The sequence below is a fragment of the Brassica oleracea genome, chromosome C3 (genome assembly GCF_000695525.1).
Source record: "Brassica oleracea var. oleracea cultivar TO1000 chromosome C3, BOL, whole genome shotgun sequence".
Classification (NCBI taxonomy): Eukaryota; Viridiplantae; Streptophyta; class Magnoliopsida; order Brassicales; family Brassicaceae; genus Brassica; species Brassica oleracea.
In genome coordinates this window covers 63,004,472-63,020,906 of record NC_027750.1, presented here as the reverse complement: position 1 = coordinate 63,020,906, position 16,435 = coordinate 63,004,472, and the positions used below count along the sequence as shown (strand labels likewise).

Genomic DNA, 16,435 nt, shown 5'->3' with positions numbered 1-16,435 from the left:
TTTTAAAAAAAAAAAAAAAAAAAAAAAAACCAACTACCAATGTATTTGCAAAAACCCAGCCTTAATTTCGGTATGCTATTTATAATCTTTTTAAGTTGTAGTAGTCGGAACAAATTTCTAATAGTTTCAATGTGTTTTTAAGAATTTATTTATCTTCTTTTCATAATAATATATTATAATATTAACTTGTTTTTTTTTTGTCAACTATTAACTTGTTTATTATGGTTTTAATATCAACTTGTTTATTATTGTTTTAATATATCTGATTCAATGAAATAAATAAAAAGAAAATATAGTTCGGAACTACATGTATTATCATCATTGAAGCTGAGAGAGTTGACATTATTTGTTGAAAAAAATCCACGCGTTTACATATATGACGATCACAAATCTATCCATAGTCATTGAAGACTCTCATAATCAAATCATGTGGGCAAGAAAATAGTGAAAGAAAATTCATGAAAGAAGTAAGATTGTGGTCCAGATTAGATGGATAAGTCTCTTAACTCATAAGAAATGAGAAGTCCACTTCATAGATAAGGCTGTGAAATTTGGGCGAGAAATGATTTGAAATGATGACTGATGAGTTGTTGTTATCAAACAAAGGGATTATGTTTGATATTTTTTTTTTGACCCCAATTCCCCTTAATTTAACTATATTTGTAAAAAGCTTATCATCTTACTGATAGGGGAAACATTCTTTTTATATTCCTCATGGCTAGTTTTGATTTTATGGACCACGTTACATATGTTTGGTTATTTTTTGATGGCCAAACATACATGTGCGTAAAAAAGAATGTAACAAGATGGAACATGTCTTTGACAGTATTGCTACAAAAACAAGTCTCTTAACAATGTAATAAAAAACATGAAGTCTCTGAGGTTTGAAGCACCTTGAATGTTTCAAGAACTTAAAAAATCAACCAAAGAAAGAGAGGGAGATCACATGGAGACGAAGCGGGCTTTGTACATAATGATGTACGCCATATGCCAATCACCTGTGTGTAAATTATAATAGTAACACCCAAACACAAAATGAAATAAGAAACTGTATCAAAAATTAAAACGCAGTAAAAAAACAATGGATTATAAGGTAAATGGGGTTGTTACCTCCTCCGGAGAGCTTTGTGATGTCTTCCTCGCGTTGTACGCTTGGGTAGCTATCATCATACTGAATCCATTTGCCTGTTGTCATTATGTCAATTGTTCTTAGTAAAAACTGAAACAAGGAGAGAGAGGTAAAATTTGATTAAAGAATGGGGAAACTAACCACTCTCTTGCTTAACCCATGCAACATAGTGACCAGAGTCCGCACTCCTCCCCTTGTGGGTCAGCACAGAGACCAAGTCATAGATTCCAGTCATGTGAGTCCCTTTCTCAGAAGAAGAAGCACCTGTGTTATAGCAACAAAAGAGTCTCATTAAACTAGAACATGGACAAACAAACAATCATCCAAGTAAAAGGTGTCTTAGATACAGTACCTTCCTGTTGGGCAGCGGTGGATGATTCTCCACTCTCATTTGATGGCGCCTGCAAACAAATACATAGCAAAACAATTTCTTAAAAGATTGTATACTTAAACATATGATTTGTATGAACAAAATTGATAGAGGTGTGTACCTCTGCATCGGTCATTTTCACATCGCCGTCCTTTGAGCTACTCTTAGTTTGCAGACCAAGCTTTTTCCCCTCCTCATCTCTCAGTTTCTGAAAACAAACAAATATCAGTTGATTTGGTTACACCAGCTCATACAATTTGAGCTAACCACAATAAACAGTGCAAACCTGGCGAGGAGCTTCCAGCTTCTTACGGAGTTCCTCAGAACAAAGGTCATAAATATCCAACTCCAGCGGATAATCCACTTTCTGCAACAGATTAAACAAATTGGTGTTTTGAGTTTTGACCATCCGTAATTTTTTGGTTTAAGAATCAAAAACAGAAACGTACCCTGAGAATCTTTGCTTTCTGATTAGTCTCCCTTTTCCAGAAGAAACGCACAAACTGAACCGTCAAGTACCTTCAAGATCAGGTATAAGAGATTGGAACTCGCTTAATTAGTAAAGCATGCCACAAGAGGATTACAGAGTACTGGAAGTCACAGACAAAAAGAAGAGAGTGATTACCTTGGCAAGGAATCTATAAGGGACTCCTTGAGGTAAACAGCAGTACGGCCAAGAGCAGGAGATGTTTTTTCAAGTTCTCCTTTAAGTCCCTATATTAAGATTGGTGTTAGTCTATATATCCAAGGTTTTACGCTAGCAGATAAACCCAACACTGTCCTATTATTTATATATAATATGTTGCAGACATACAAATCTAGAAAAGTCTTTATTTGGAATGATAAAGAGTCTACTCACATGTTTTAATCCTTCATGCAAGTGGTTCACCTCGTGTGATATATGGCATTTTAGAGAATATACAGATTCCGTCTCTGAGCTTTCTTCGCCACTCTCTTGACAATGAACCCTACAGAACAGAAACCAGTTACAACACAACTGAATATACAAAATCAAGATGAAGAAAAAAGAACTCAGAAATCAACATCTTCAGTTGTCAAATTCACATGAACAAGTACATCAATAAAAAACTCCACTATGATATTGCAACGTGGTCTGTAAATTTTCAATCACCCCTAATTTAATCTTTCAAGAGATAGAAAAAGAGTATGTGGACTGCTGTAACTAGACCTTTTCAAGGATTTGACCTTCTACAGATTTTGCATTGTTTACAGAGACACAAAACTAATTATATGGATGATCTACACAAATAATATGAGCCATATATGGCATTAAAGATGTGATCATTTGCATCGATACCTGCTCCGAAGATTGACACCAAAAAGAGCTTTCACAGCGTCAGAGTCTTCGCTGGAAGTTGGGGCTTTTAGGGACTGAGAGAGAGTGTACAACAGTTGCGTCCAACATTCTTCAGCATCCTGTCAGAAAAATTTAACAGCAAGGGATAAACAAACAGAAAGGTTACAGGCTTTTTTCGAGCTTGCAGTAAGAAACAAACCTGCTGCATGTGCATTCCATTCTGCAACTGACTAAACTGAGGGAATTTTTTTCTCAGTACCTGCATCAAGACCAACGTTGATATATGAGCCAAGAACTAGAAACTTCCAAATCTTATGATGAAATATGGATACTGATAATAAGAACTAGGAATAGATATTTGAGACGAGGCTTCCAGAAACTAACCATCCAGAACTGAGTAGGGGAAACAGCATTGACACTTCTATCAAGATCACCAAACAGCTCACGTGTGGCAACTGTGAGCATGTGGGAAGTCTGGTCCACATCATTGCTTCGTCCAGCAAGTGAGTAACTGTTAAGAAGGAAGCGTTGTATGAGATTGAGATGGCGTTATTGAATAAAAGACAGAGAAGGATAAGATGAGATGAACCGACTTGGATAATGCAGATTTCAACTCTGGAACAGATTTTAAGCACTGCACCGTGGAGTTCATGTAACACGTGTTCCCCAGATTGACAAGGCCCGCACTGTAACCCTGAAATCAATTGTAATTGTTAGTTAATTGATGGGACAAATTACAATGCCTAGCACAATATACAAACAAGACATGACTACCAAACCTCACAGAACACACTGATAAGGTATGCCTGCTAGTATACTGCAGAACTGCTACTAGCCTAGGTAGTTTGTTCTAGATTGAAACAATAGCAGCTAAGAAACAGCAGAGTTATAATCAGCAATAAAAAAAGAATTTACCAGATTAGTGGCTTGCTCTTCTTCAGGCAGATCCTCAGCAAAAACAATAGCCTTTTCAGGAGCCTTCACTACCTCATCAGCAGTTCCCATCATCATCAGTTTTTGACCCTATCCACCAACAAACCAAACGAATAAGCACCTTTACAAAAAAAAATTTAAGCAATTGAGTAAAGAAAAGAAAAGAGCTTTACATCTTTCACTCCAATAGAAGACCAATCTGCATCATCCTGCACCCAAATGAAAGGAATTGTCACCAACATTGAAATAAACAATCTGGTGAATGAACACACAGATCCTATACCTTCAAGAGGCCACCTTTGACCATGATCTTTTGCCTCTCAGGAGGAACACCAGTCAAATCATACAGCTGAGCCTTGAAGACATAAGGAGGCAGAGAAACATCAATCTCGATACCTTCAAACACCTTCTTCTGCCACTTTACGCTTACTGTAATAAAAAAAACCCATCACAAGATTAGGTCAAAGCTTCCACCTTTAACACTCTTTTACTCACATTCGTTCTCACAGGGAGAAGACAAAACAAGATCCGGTTCCAAAACTAGAGTACCACCGACAAGAAATCGAAAGAGAAGAGAGAACCTGTGAGCATCTTGAACTGAGAGGCTTCTTGCTTGATTGCTTGGAGAGAGGGCAAGGAGACAAGTTTATTCTTGTTTCTTTTGGGTTCTTCTTCTACGGAGTTCGATGGTCGTCTTGAAATATCATATGTCAGCGGCTCTTTTCTTTTGGAAGGGGCTGGGTTTACAAACCTTTGGGTCGGGTCGTGTCGGTTCCGGCCGGGTTTTTTTTTATATACAGTAGTTTCAATTAATAATTCAAAAACATTTTCGTATTTTTTTCCCATTTTATTAAAATAGAAGTACAAATAAGAGCTTGTAATTTGTTTACAACTTTATGCCACTGAATTAATTAATGAATCTATTATTAAGCGTTTTTTGTCTTTTCCAAAATTAATGTACTTCTAATCCTATTCTTTCCATGTCTTTTTCAAAAATAATAAATTCATAATAAATTCAGTAAAAATCTTTTATTTTATCTATTTCATATCAATACTATAAACAGTATTGTCATTAATAATATACACAAAAAAAATAATATACACAAAAAAAAAAATTATGTAACAATATAAGTTACATTTGTCTCGCTCTCCCCCACCACTCCACACCGGAAGATTTACTTTATTTTTTTTGTGTAAATAAATAAATGTAACTTATATTGTTACAAAAAAATTTATGTGTAAATCTTATTTTTTATATGTTCCAAATTTGTAGAAGACTAGCAATCATTTTATTTCTTACGAACTTTATTAGCTAATATATCATATATAAATAGCATGTTAATTCATAGTTGTATATTTTTGTACTTTTCATTTAATATTTTTTTTCGCTATATATCTTACACGTGGATCTAATTTAATAAATGTTGACTTTGTTTATGTGATATCTAATATCAGTGATACTTTTTACGCTAAAACGAAATAATATAAAATTAAGTACAAATGTAACATTTACATTTACAAATATACATTAAATATATACACAAATTAAAATTTAAAATTAACTACCTGTGCGGTCGCACGGATCAAGGTCTAGTTTAGATATTTATAAGTCGATTGTGTATAGAAATCTGAATAATTGGAGAAAGAGTGATTATAAGAAATACATTAATCCAACAAACAAGTGTTTTAGTGGAATACTGTAAAATGAAGGTTTCATTTTTACCAACAAAAATTAGAAGTTTCAGAAAACCCCTAAATGGAAAAATATTATCATATATACTGTAATAAAAAACGCAGAAGTTTTTTTTTTTTTTTTGGTTTTTAATTAATTAAATTAGTATAAAATTAGTACTAATTCTTACTTCTTAAGTATTAAGAAAATGCGCTTTGATTTGGTAATATATTATGTTTCATTTTGGATTGGTATGTAATATAATTGCGCTTTGTCTTTCTTTATACTCCCTCCGTTCCATAAAAATAGAGTTTTTGGTATTTTCACACATATTAAGAAAACACATTAAATTACCATAATAAATATATCGTTTTCTGTAATTTTAAATTTTCAATAATTTTTAACCAATAGTAATTCAATAAAGTTAATTAGTTTTCTTAAAGTTTACAATTTTTTCATAGAAAACACAAAAAATACATCTTTGTGAAACAAACTTTTTTCTAAAAAATCTATCATTAAGAAACGGATGGAGTATATTTTATATAGATATTGGATGTTTTAGTTTTTTAATATTAAATATTAAATTATTTGATTAATTATTAAAATTAGATATATAGAAAAACGATAATTTTATGATTTTTCACTAATATTACTACTTAATTTAAGAAATTTAGATTAATTTATGTTTATTTAAATTGATTTAGACTGCTTAGCCCATTTAAAACGGTTTAGATTGATTTGAATTATATAAATTAATTTTTTATTAAATTGTTTCGGATATTTCACTGTCTAAACAAATTCTTAGAACACTTGGTTTAGTATATTTTGAAACAATATCCTAAAATGAAAAATATCATTTTTATATATTGCAATTAAAAAAGCCGAAGACTTTTTGGTTTTTAGTTAATTAAATTAGATCATCAAACCCTTAATTATATAGTTTCCACTTCTTGCGTATTAAGAAAATACTTTCATTTGGGAACACTATCGTGTGTTTCATTTTGGTTTGGGTATGTAATATAATCGCGTCTGCAAACAATAGCTTTGGTCGCATCTCTTTATCTTTTTGCTCAAAGCCTTCTATCACCATCACAATCGGCGACGAAAAGTAAAATTATCGGCAGAGTTGGAGAGCAGAGCATCTTCTTGTCTCCTTAGTGACAATTGCCTTTCTGGGTTTCTCTTTTCTCGGCGACTCGCCGCTACAGTCAAAGTAAAGTTGCAATCTTTTCTTTTCTCAGCTTAGCATTTTGGACTTGGAAGAAGTAATCTGCTGCAGGGTATTGGGTTTTTATCACTGTATTGAAGTTTCGAACATCTGGGCATCCTTTTGAAATGCCAAAGTCAGCTTTTTTATTTTGTGATAGATGTTAGATTTGATCACTGTTGTGATTGAAGTATCTTGGAATTGGTTTCTGTGGCAAAGACAAAAACTTTTCGAGTATTGAGTTATGGGTCTTGATGTTTGGATGGGTTATTCACTGTATCATCAGGTTACTTATCTTGCTTAATAATTGATGAACATGTTCACTAGCTTATAGGAATCACTTGCAATTCTGGTGGATGATCAAACAGATAGGATATGGTCTCTATTTTCACAGAGTTTTACATTGCTTAGGAAAATTCCAACTTTAATGTTCATGTTACGGCAGAGATTTGATCTGAGATTTGTCTGGATGCCCTGATGCGTTTTTATTTGCTTGATTCCTCTATTTTGTGCATTTTCTTGGTAGATGAAGTCTAGTGATACATGTCTGAGGAACTGAAGTGTTGCTGCTGGTCTCTTGTATGATGATTGCTATAACAGAGATTTGATTTGAGATTAGTCTGGATTTCCTTTTATTATTTTTCTTCAGAACCTGATGTATTTTTAGTTTTTTACTAGCTTGATGCCTCTATTTTCAGCATTTTATTGGTAGATAAAGTCTAGTATCCCATTGGTATGTTGCTAGTGGTTTCTTACATCTAAATTTATTTGTTGGGCTTGTCCTAATCGTGGTATCGTTTGTCTCTGTTGCAACACTAGGTTGTCATCTCCGGTATTATACCAAGTGTAATACACAGTTGCTGCTAGTCAGCAGAAGAAAAGCTACGGTGGTGTTAAGACTGTGATGCTGAATGTTTGGTGGGCTGGGGATGAATCCTTCAATGGATGATATTAACTTAATCCAGCAGGCGCAAAGGCACCAGCTTGTCGTCACCAATCTTGGAGAAGAGATTGATTTAGAAATTGGAACTGGAGAGGACGAAGCCGCTTTCGCCACCAATTCATTGATCGGAGGGACTACAAGGGAGCCTTCCACCGGGGAACATGATGAGACAAAGCATATGGTTTTGGTATCTGATCTTCAGGGGGAGGATCAAGATATGTCTAAAGGGCAGCCGTCGGCGAAGAGAAAGAAGAAAGTTGTTAAACGGTGGAGAGAGGAGTGGGCTGACACGTACAAGTGGGCTTATGTGGACATGAAAGAAGGAACGGCGAGGATCTTCTGTTCCGTTTGCAGAGAGTATGGTCGAAAACATCGGAGGAATCCGTATGGGAATGAAGGTAGTAGAAACATGCAGATGAGTGCGTTGGAAGAACACAACAATAGTTTGCTGCACAAAGAGGCTCTCCGTCTCCAAACTGCTTCCAAAGATAAGATTGTTGTTGACAAGCCCATTTATGTGAAGAGTAAGTTTTATTTACAATGTTATGTTATCTTTCCTTTGCTTATTGTTATGTTAACTGTTTGTACTTTTCTCTCTCAATGAAGCTCTTATGTCGAAGAGTGCTGGTTCAATTGTGGAGGGTGCACTGAAGCGAGATCCTAATGAGATTGAATTTATTCAGTCTGTACAAGAATCTGTGCATGCTCTAGAGCGGGTAATTGCAAAAAATTCTCAGTAAGTTTACGATATGCTTTATCATCTTTGTGAAATAGATTTCAGCAGATTAGGTCCAACTCATAAGGTTTTGCATTCTGATTCGTTTCAGTTATGTCAACATTATGGAGCGGCTATTAGAACCTGAGCGTATGATAGTGTTCCGGGTTCCGTGGATTGATGACCGAGGTGAAACACATGTAAACAGAGGCTTTAGAGTTCAGTTTAATCAAGCACTGGGACCATGTAGAGGAGGTATCCGGTTTCATCCATCCATGAACTTAAGCATCGCCAAGTTTCTCGGCTTTCAGCAGGTACAATGTCATCCATCAGTTATATGTATGATTTTAATTGTTAGTTGTAATGATTTGTAATCCTTCACAGACGTTAAAAAATGCGCTGTCACCATATAAACTTGGAGGGGCTTCTGGAGGAAGCGACTTTGATCCTAAAGGAAGAAGTGACAATGAGGTGACACCTTAACCCCTTGCTTTTTCCTTTTGTCCCTGCAAGTGATCTTCTACAGATGTTCTGATGTACTGTTTTGATACATACACAGCTTATGAGATTTTGCCAAAGTTTCATGGATGAAATGTACAGATATATGGGTCCGGACAAAGTAAGTAGAATAGTCTTTTCCCTTTAGGAAGTCTATTCTTTCGGAAATGATTTCTAACCTATTACGGTTTGCTAGGATCTTCCGTCAGAGGAGGTTGGTGTTGGTACTCGAGAAATGGGATATCTTTTCGGACAGTACAGACGACTTGCTGGTCAGTTTCAGGTACTTAAATGTCCAGTAATCATTTGTTTGCATCAGTTTTTGCTGCTGGGAGATTATAAAGAGTTTTGGCTGTTATACCTTTGTGTCAATTACTTATGCAGGGAAGTTTTACAGGACCACGGATATATTGGGCTACTTCTAGCCTCAGAACCGAAGCTAGTGGCTATGGCGTGGTAAGGATCTTTTTTTTCCAAGTGCACACACTCTACAGTTGCTGTATATGAGTACTGTTCACATGGTTTAACTGCAAATGAACTCATATTCATTTTGTTTCTTCCAGGTGTACTTTGCACGACTTATGCTTGCAGATATGAATAAGGAAATAAAGGGATTAAGGTTTATTTCTTGATCATTTTTGAATATGTGTTCTTCATTGGTGTTCTGCTAGCTACCAATGTTTTTTTTTTCCTCTGGATCTTAGAGTTTACCTAATCAGCAATTTTTTTTATTTCAGATGTGTTGTGAGCGGTTGCGGAAAGATAGCGATGCATGTTGTAGAGAAGCTAATTGCTTGTGGGGCTCATCCTGTTACAGTTTCAGGTGATTCACTCACCTAATCGTTTCAGATTTACAGCAACCATCATGTGTAGCTTTTACGCCATTTTGTTTTTGTCATCAATCATCATCTCATGCTTCTCTAAGGTGCATTTTAATTGAACAGTCAAACGACGTGGCTCTAGATCTCAGGTTCTTACTGAAGCAAACTTTTTGCAGATTCAAAAGGATATTTGGTGGATGACGATGGATTTGATTATATGAAACTTGCGTTTTTGAGAGAGATAAAATCCCAGCAGAGAAGTCTGAGGTACATACTTTTCAACAATATTTTGGCTAAAAATTATATAGAACCCAACTGTACACTCATCTGATGTGCAGAGACTATTCAAAGACCTATGCAAGAGCCAAATACTTTGATGAAGTAAAACCGTGGAATGAAAGGTGTGATGTGGCGTTCCCCTGTGCGTCTCAGAATGAAGTTGATCAAGCAGATGCCATTAATCTGGTCAATGCTGGCTGTCGCTTACTAGTAGAAGGTAGAGGTTTCTTATATTATTTGAGCAAATAGTTTTCAGAGCTTGTCTTCTCTTTTTGATTTTTATGCAACTTGTTCTAAGTTTAGGAATTTGTTTTTTTTTTCTATAGGTTCAAACATGCCGTGTACAGCTGAAGCAGTAGATGTTTTCAGAAAGGCGAATGTTCTGATTGCTCCTGCCATTGCTGCTGGAGCTGGAGGAGTGAGTTCTTCTTTAACTCATCTTACATTTACCTTTACCTTATTAGTCTCCCACCATTAAGTACACAGAGTTCATAGATTGTCTAAAGGATGATGATAGGTAAATTTGTTTAACTCTGTTGAAGGTTGCTGCCGGAGAAATTGAAGTACTCCGTGAATCTAATTCAATGCAATGGTCAGCAGAAGATTTTGAGTCTAGATTACAGGTAGCAACAGCTCTCACATTTCTTTTGGAAGTTTTGGCCTCTGTGGTAATTGCCAATTAAGATAATTGCTCTGGTATATGATGACAGGAAGCACTGAAGCAGACTTATGAGAAAGCTCTTAAAGCAGCTAATGATTTCGGTTATCAGAAAGAGAGTCCTGAGTAAGTTTGTCTAAGATGGTTTGTACTATTGAAGGTTAAAAAGTGGTTACTAAGAAATGTTTTTTTTTTTCTTGTCCAGGGCTCTTCTGCACGGAGCAACAATTGCAGCTTTTTTGAACATAGCTCAAGCTATGACAGACCAAGGTTGTGTTTAGCTGCTATAAAATGATCCTGCATCTAAGAGTCCCGGCAGGATTTCCGTCTTAAAATCTATATCAAAGATGGCGTATTGGACTCTCTGTAACATATGTCATTATTTACAAACTATATACTTTGATAGCATTAATATTTATCAGCTATATAAACATGGCTTTCGATTGCTTTATATGGTGTTCTTTGACTTCATATGTAAAAAGAATGAAACATACTAATGGCTTATTCTTCAACAAGTTTTCTAAATAAGATTCAACTGTTTGTCTTTTAGGATTTGATCTGATTGGCGCTGATCCTAAACAAAAGAAGTTACAAAAACAGTAGCATTTTCTTATAATTTGTTCTTATAAATGAACAGACGGTGAAGGGGACTTTTTAAGATAAAGACAAATGTAACTCTCCGGGTACTCTTGAGCAGATCAAAGCTGGGGAAAAAACTGTGGATATGGAGATTGAATGCTGGTCAGTCTCTTGCATCCTCATCTCTATCCAGAAAAGAGCTTTAACAATCATTATATAAGGCTTCCTAGCTTCAGGCCCTTGCATCAGATTTCTCCGCCAAATAGTGCTCAAGCATGTCTTCTTCATCATCTGTATCAAGTAAACAAGAATATGATCATTGAGAAACATTACTTGTTCATGGAATAACTGGCGTGCAAAACCAAAACAGAAAGACCATTTTACCTTCAAAGTCTTCGTCTTCAAAGTCAATGTCTTCATCATCTTCCTCCTCCGATTCTTGATCAGCAGTGACCACTGTTCCTCTCTGAAAATTGGCACAAGACATATAGATGGCTAACAACAACGCTATCTGTTTAGAAAAAGTAGTTGCAACAAAGATTCTGAGAAATACCGCTTTGCCACTCTCGAACCACTGTCTTCCTGTAAGCTTCTTCTCCTTAGGAGCCGTAAGAGCAGACTCCGGCATCAGCCTTGGAAGTTTATTCAAAAGGCCATAGATTAAATGTTAGTAACTCTAGAAACCAATAACAAAGCGCATATATTGGTGCATAAGCGCAAGGAAAAATTACTCACTTGGCACGTTCAAGTGCAAGCTCTGCCTCGTATCTCTCTCTCCATGCCACAAATGTCTCCAGCGTAACAGGTTCTCCATGAGGAACGATAACCTGTATCAAGAAATTTAGTGAGAGAGAGAGAACAAAACAGAAGAACGCATAGCCCATGAAGAGCAGCCTGCAATACCTCATCCTCTTTGGCGGCTTCTTCCTCGGCATAGTCATCCCCATCATCTTGCCCATAGTGTTCAGACAACCAGTCCTTTGCTGATGAGACCAATGTATACATCATGGCCATGCCAAGATTTTCAGTTGCCTGTGTAAACGGTAACATAAAGTTGTTAGTTCCAATGCTAACACACACACATTAAAAACTGAATAGCGTAGAGGGTCTATGATTCAGGAAGCTATTGACCAGAGAGATCTTTCCCATATTTAGGCAAAGAAAATTAACGATACAAGAGAGATTTTACCTCCTGTTCAAGCTTCTCTTTTAGGATTGTGAGGTCACCAACATGGATTCCTCGGATACTGGAATAGCAGTAATGAATGTCATCATCATATATATATATATATATATCAATATTATCTCGATAAAATGGTAAACTAAAACTATACCTTTTAACATCCAAAAGAGGTGCCTCGTCCGGGTAATTTTCTGTGTGCGAGAAAACCAAACCAAGCTGAACTGCAAGACAAAATGAGCGCTCTAAGACTGAGAAAAACCACAGAAGAGAGAGGCATATACGATAGAACAAGGGATCTTTTTCTTAAAGAGTAGTAGTAACCTGGTGGGATTGATGATGACTCCTCTAGATCATCATCCTATTGAGAATCAGGAGAATGGGAAAACACTTAAAAAGAGGATATATTTAAGCTGAACAAAGAAGCATTTGTCTACACTTATAACACACAAGCCTTTCCTCATACAGCAGGAACTAAACAAGTAATGGAGGAACTAAAGGAAAAGAGATGAAGGGTGTGTGAGTGAGTGAGCTAATAATACCTGAGGAGTGACTGTAATCTGAAAGCATCGGTTTGAAGTATTAAGCCCACTTTCACTAGAATGAATCTCTGTCCACAATAATAAAGAATTCAATTTTCGATGATGAAGAACAGACAAAGGAAGCTAAAAATCTTAAAAGACAAAACCTTTGAAGTCATCAGCAAGTATAGATTCAAGAGCTTCAATCTCCATCTCCTGTTCCTCCTTATACTCTACAAAAGAGATACACACCAAACAAATTCTAAATCTAATTTACAAGGAATTAAGATCAATTCGAATCCAATTGATCTTCCATGGGGGGTGAAGATTTGATTGAACTTACCCGTCATGATGCCCAAATTTGAAAGCTTTTGAGATTTTGTCCGTCTGAATTATCGAACTCCAGTGAGTCGCCGTGGCGAGAGAGAGAGAGAGATTGACCTAAAGGAGAGAACTTTCGCGATTCTCAAAACGGCATCGTTTTCTTTACTCTGTAAACGGGATCGTTTTAGTTTAAACAAGAAACGATGGCGTTTCCGTTATTTTGAAACGGTGCCATTTTCTTAGAAAATTGTGAAAGGAACGACCTTTCCTCTCTACCCTCGCGGTCCCTGTCTCTCCCGACACACTCTTCTCCGAGTCGCCGGAGCAAAAACCCTTCTTTCAAGCCAAAGTAACTCTTGTTCTGGTCTGTTCTGTTCTGTACAGAGAGCCTTGTGGAATAGGCTGTCTACTATGGACAGAATTGCCAAGTGGAATCCGGGGGCTGAGGAGATTTGTGTGCTCTGTAAGAATGCATCAGAGACTAGGAGTCACTTGTTTTTTGAATGCTCATACTCGACTCGGGTTTGGGAGCATCTCATGAAAGGAGTGCTTCTTAATGATTACACAAGTGTTTGGTCTGACATATTGATGCTCATAAAAGACGAGAGAATGGAGAATAAGAAGAAGTTCTGTCTCAGTTATGTTCTTCAAGCTGCAGTGCATGCTCTGTGGCGAGAGAGAAATAAGATCAAGCATGAGGAAAAACCAATGCCTATTGAGATAGTGATGAAGCTGTTGGATAAGGGAATGAGGAATAAATTGAGTTTGTTGCGAACTAAAGGAGCGAAGGGTTTTAGTACAAGAATGTAAATTTCTTTGAAGTCTGAAAATATAGGGGTTATGAATTTAAAGAATAGAGGTTACATTTGATGTAAAAAAAAGTTTTTTTGATGAATAAATTTAACATTCATTCAAAAAAAAATAAAATAAAATTTTGATCATTTATCCATAAGGGTTTTTTATTTATTAATTGAGTCTTACTGTCTTGTTTTCTTGTGAAGGGAAGACAAAAAATACAAGTAATAGTGTCTTTAATGGACAAGATCAGCGAGTTACCTGACGAACTGTTGTTGAAGATATTATCAATCGTTCCGACAAAGGTTGCTGTCTCCACCAGCATCTTGTCTAAACGATGGAGGTTTCTCTGGATGTGGCTGCCTAAACTAACTCGAGTACAGTGATGACTCTCATGGATGTTCCTTCTACGGGTGGTTGTTGTCTTCCCTCTCTGAAAACTCTGCAGCTCGAAAGCCTGACGTACGTAGGTGTAGACTCTCTTCAGAACCTTCTCTCTATGTGTCCCTTTCTTGAAGATCTAGAGGTGCGTTTCATCCAAGATGACTATCCGCAAATGTTCGCTGTTATCTTCCCGTTGTTGCTGAAGTTAACACTCTCTTTGCCTGACTGTGAATGGGACTTCGATGAGTATGAGATAGACACTCCTTTTCTGGAGTATCTCAAACTTGAGGATTGGAATGAGAGTCATTGGTTGTTTAAGAAGAATATGCCTACTCTTAGCGAAGCGTATGTCCATGTTGAATCCTATGCTCTCAAGAGCGTTGTTAGATCAATCACATCTGTCAAGCAGTCTTACCGTATGCTCAGAGGTGGAGGATCATGATGTGTATGGTTTTGTTTTCGATCAGCTCGAACATCTGGAGCTGTGTGTGTGCGAAGATGATTCTTTGAATCTCCTTGCGCAGTTCCTCAAAGATTCGCCTAACTTACGAGTGTTGGACATCTCTATCATCATTATTTTAATCTAATTGTTCTTCTTATGCTTGGTCTTTAGTGCGATGGAGATATAAAGACTGATGATAAGTTTGCGTGGTAAAAACTGAGCTGTGTTCCTGAATGCGTACTGCCGAGTCTACAAGTTTTCAACTGGTCACGGTACATTGGGAGACCGCGAGATAGAGACATTGCGTTTTACGTGTTGAGAAACGCTCCCAACTTAAGGACAGCAACTTTCACGTTTGAACAAGGTGTTCCAAACCCTAAGATACGCAAAATGGAGTTGACACTTTTCCCCCCAGCTTCAAGCACATGTGAGCTCGTGTTTGTTGAGTGAATCATATCATTTTAGATGTTTCGTTTTGTCAATTTATTCTAGTTTCATCTGTTCTTGTGTGTGTCCAACAAAGGTCAGATGTTTCATTTGTATAACAGAAGTTTGACTATGTATTCAATGAATGAATGTGTATGACAAAACCGAATCATTTTTGAAGCTCACTTCGAATAAGCTTAGAGAAACAATGCTACCAACAGCTAAACTTCCCAAACTTGCAGAACCTAGTGGAGGAGATAAAGAGATGTCTTAACCGGATCCAGGTTTGGACAATATAACCGTGAATAGGAACCGAGCTGCCATGGAGATTGCACTCATCGTTACTTAGGTTCATAGAGTCCAGTGGTAGGTACATTGCTGGGAAAGGACCCTAGTGGCTGCAGCAGCTATTGAATGAGGAAGCCAGAACCTGACCTGAACAAACTTTCATGTTTAAGGTCTACCAGATTCAACTATCTCTCTGTTTTTGATACCTCTCGAAGCTCTTATGTCAACTATCGGTGATTTTGGTTTATTCGTCTAAAACTGCACCAACATAAAATATCATGATTCAATAAAATAATAATTTTATTTAAACTCTTAAATAAATATATAGGTCAATTAAAATCATAAATTAACAATTATTATTATACATAAAACTAGTATAAGATTTATATAAGCATAAAAATATGGTATTATTTGTTTTCTTTTAAAATGAAACTTATCCATATTTTCGTACTTTTAATATTTTATCGAATTATATATAAAACACATTTATGTTATAAGGTATGTAATTGTGATACTTAAAAAATTTATCAAATAATCTATTAGAAAAGATAAAATATAATTTTTCAAAAATTAATTAGTATATAATATCGCTAAATCAATTTTTTTTTGAAACTGAAAAAAAATATTTTGTAAATATAAAAAGAAAAAAAGAAAATTTCTTTAAATTTATAATTATATAAATTATCATAGTTTTAATATTATTTTACCTAAGTAAAATAAAATAGAAGAGTTAAATGAGACAACTTTACAACCATAGAAACGTCGTCGTTTAGCTCATTCTTTCAAGACTGGAAGAAAGTAGAGACCTTTGTCTCTCTCTCTCTCTCTCCTCCTGATTCCCGAGTTCTCTGTTCTTCGCGCCGGATCAAAAGCTCTTCTTTTTAACAGGAGAGATCATCCCAAAGAAACTGTGCTTCTATTCAATTGACTGATCGATCTGAACGTCTGTACAA

General features: G+C 36.0%; 4 protein-coding genes and 1 pseudogene across 5 annotated transcripts; 3 read left to right on the top strand and 2 right to left on the bottom strand.

Annotated features, from left to right (window-relative positions):
* Positions 1 to 747: 747 nt before the first annotated feature.
* Positions 748 to 4,518, bottom strand: LOC106334869 (ubiquitin carboxyl-terminal hydrolase 6). Its single transcript, XM_013773253.1, has 17 exons — positions 4,332 to 4,518; positions 4,034 to 4,179; positions 3,924 to 3,959; positions 3,733 to 3,840; positions 3,411 to 3,511; positions 3,202 to 3,328; positions 3,017 to 3,076; positions 2,818 to 2,936; positions 2,359 to 2,467; positions 2,125 to 2,213; positions 1,949 to 2,018; positions 1,786 to 1,866; positions 1,621 to 1,707; positions 1,482 to 1,530; positions 1,271 to 1,393; positions 1,111 to 1,185; positions 748 to 998 (listed from the first exon to the last, which is right to left on the bottom strand). The coding sequence occupies exons 1-17, from the start codon at positions 4,339 to 4,341 to the stop codon at positions 943 to 945; spliced, it is 1,446 nt and encodes a 481-aa protein (XP_013628707.1). The 5' UTR covers positions 4,342 to 4,518; the 3' UTR covers positions 748 to 942.
* Positions 4,519 to 6,396: 1,878 nt separating this feature from the next.
* LOC106334868 (NADP-specific glutamate dehydrogenase-like) lies at positions 6,397 to 11,071 on the top strand. 2 transcript variants are annotated; one of them, XM_013773251.1, is made up of 16 exons: positions 6,397 to 6,635; positions 7,449 to 8,096; positions 8,179 to 8,308; positions 8,400 to 8,601; positions 8,672 to 8,758; positions 8,847 to 8,906; positions 8,982 to 9,068; positions 9,170 to 9,241; positions 9,349 to 9,404; positions 9,523 to 9,608; positions 9,783 to 9,873; positions 9,945 to 10,102; positions 10,212 to 10,303; positions 10,428 to 10,508; positions 10,596 to 10,669; positions 10,749 to 11,071. In XM_013773251.1, the coding sequence occupies exons 2-16, from the start codon at positions 7,541 to 7,543 to the stop codon at positions 10,822 to 10,824; spliced, it is 1,908 nt and encodes a 635-aa protein (XP_013628705.1). In that variant the 5' UTR covers positions 6,397 to 6,635; positions 7,449 to 7,540; the 3' UTR covers positions 10,825 to 11,071. The 2 variants fall into 2 exon arrangements, with proteins under 2 accessions (XP_013628705.1, XP_013628706.1); XM_013773252.1 differs by having other exon boundaries at positions 6,397 to 6,702.
* LOC106334870 (RWD domain-containing protein 1-like) lies at positions 11,051 to 13,282 on the bottom strand. The gene is made up of 11 exons (XM_013773254.1): positions 13,167 to 13,282; positions 12,991 to 13,056; positions 12,845 to 12,912; positions 12,627 to 12,663; positions 12,457 to 12,526; positions 12,312 to 12,369; positions 12,026 to 12,154; positions 11,858 to 11,949; positions 11,676 to 11,754; positions 11,507 to 11,588; positions 11,051 to 11,413 (listed from the first exon to the last, which is right to left on the bottom strand). The coding sequence occupies exons 1-11, from the start codon at positions 13,171 to 13,173 to the stop codon at positions 11,355 to 11,357; spliced, it is 747 nt and encodes a 248-aa protein (XP_013628708.1). The 5' UTR covers positions 13,174 to 13,282; the 3' UTR covers positions 11,051 to 11,354.
* Positions 13,283 to 13,558: 276 nt separating this feature from the next.
* On the top strand, positions 13,559 to 13,957 carry LOC106331202. Its single transcript, XM_013769522.1, has one exon. The coding sequence runs from the start codon at positions 13,559 to 13,561 to the stop codon at positions 13,955 to 13,957; it is 399 nt and encodes a 132-aa protein (XP_013624976.1).
* A 204-nt stretch (positions 13,958 to 14,161) lies between these two features.
* Positions 14,162 to 15,377, top strand: LOC106333289 (annotated as a pseudogene).
* Positions 15,378 to 16,435: the final 1,058 nt, after the last annotated feature.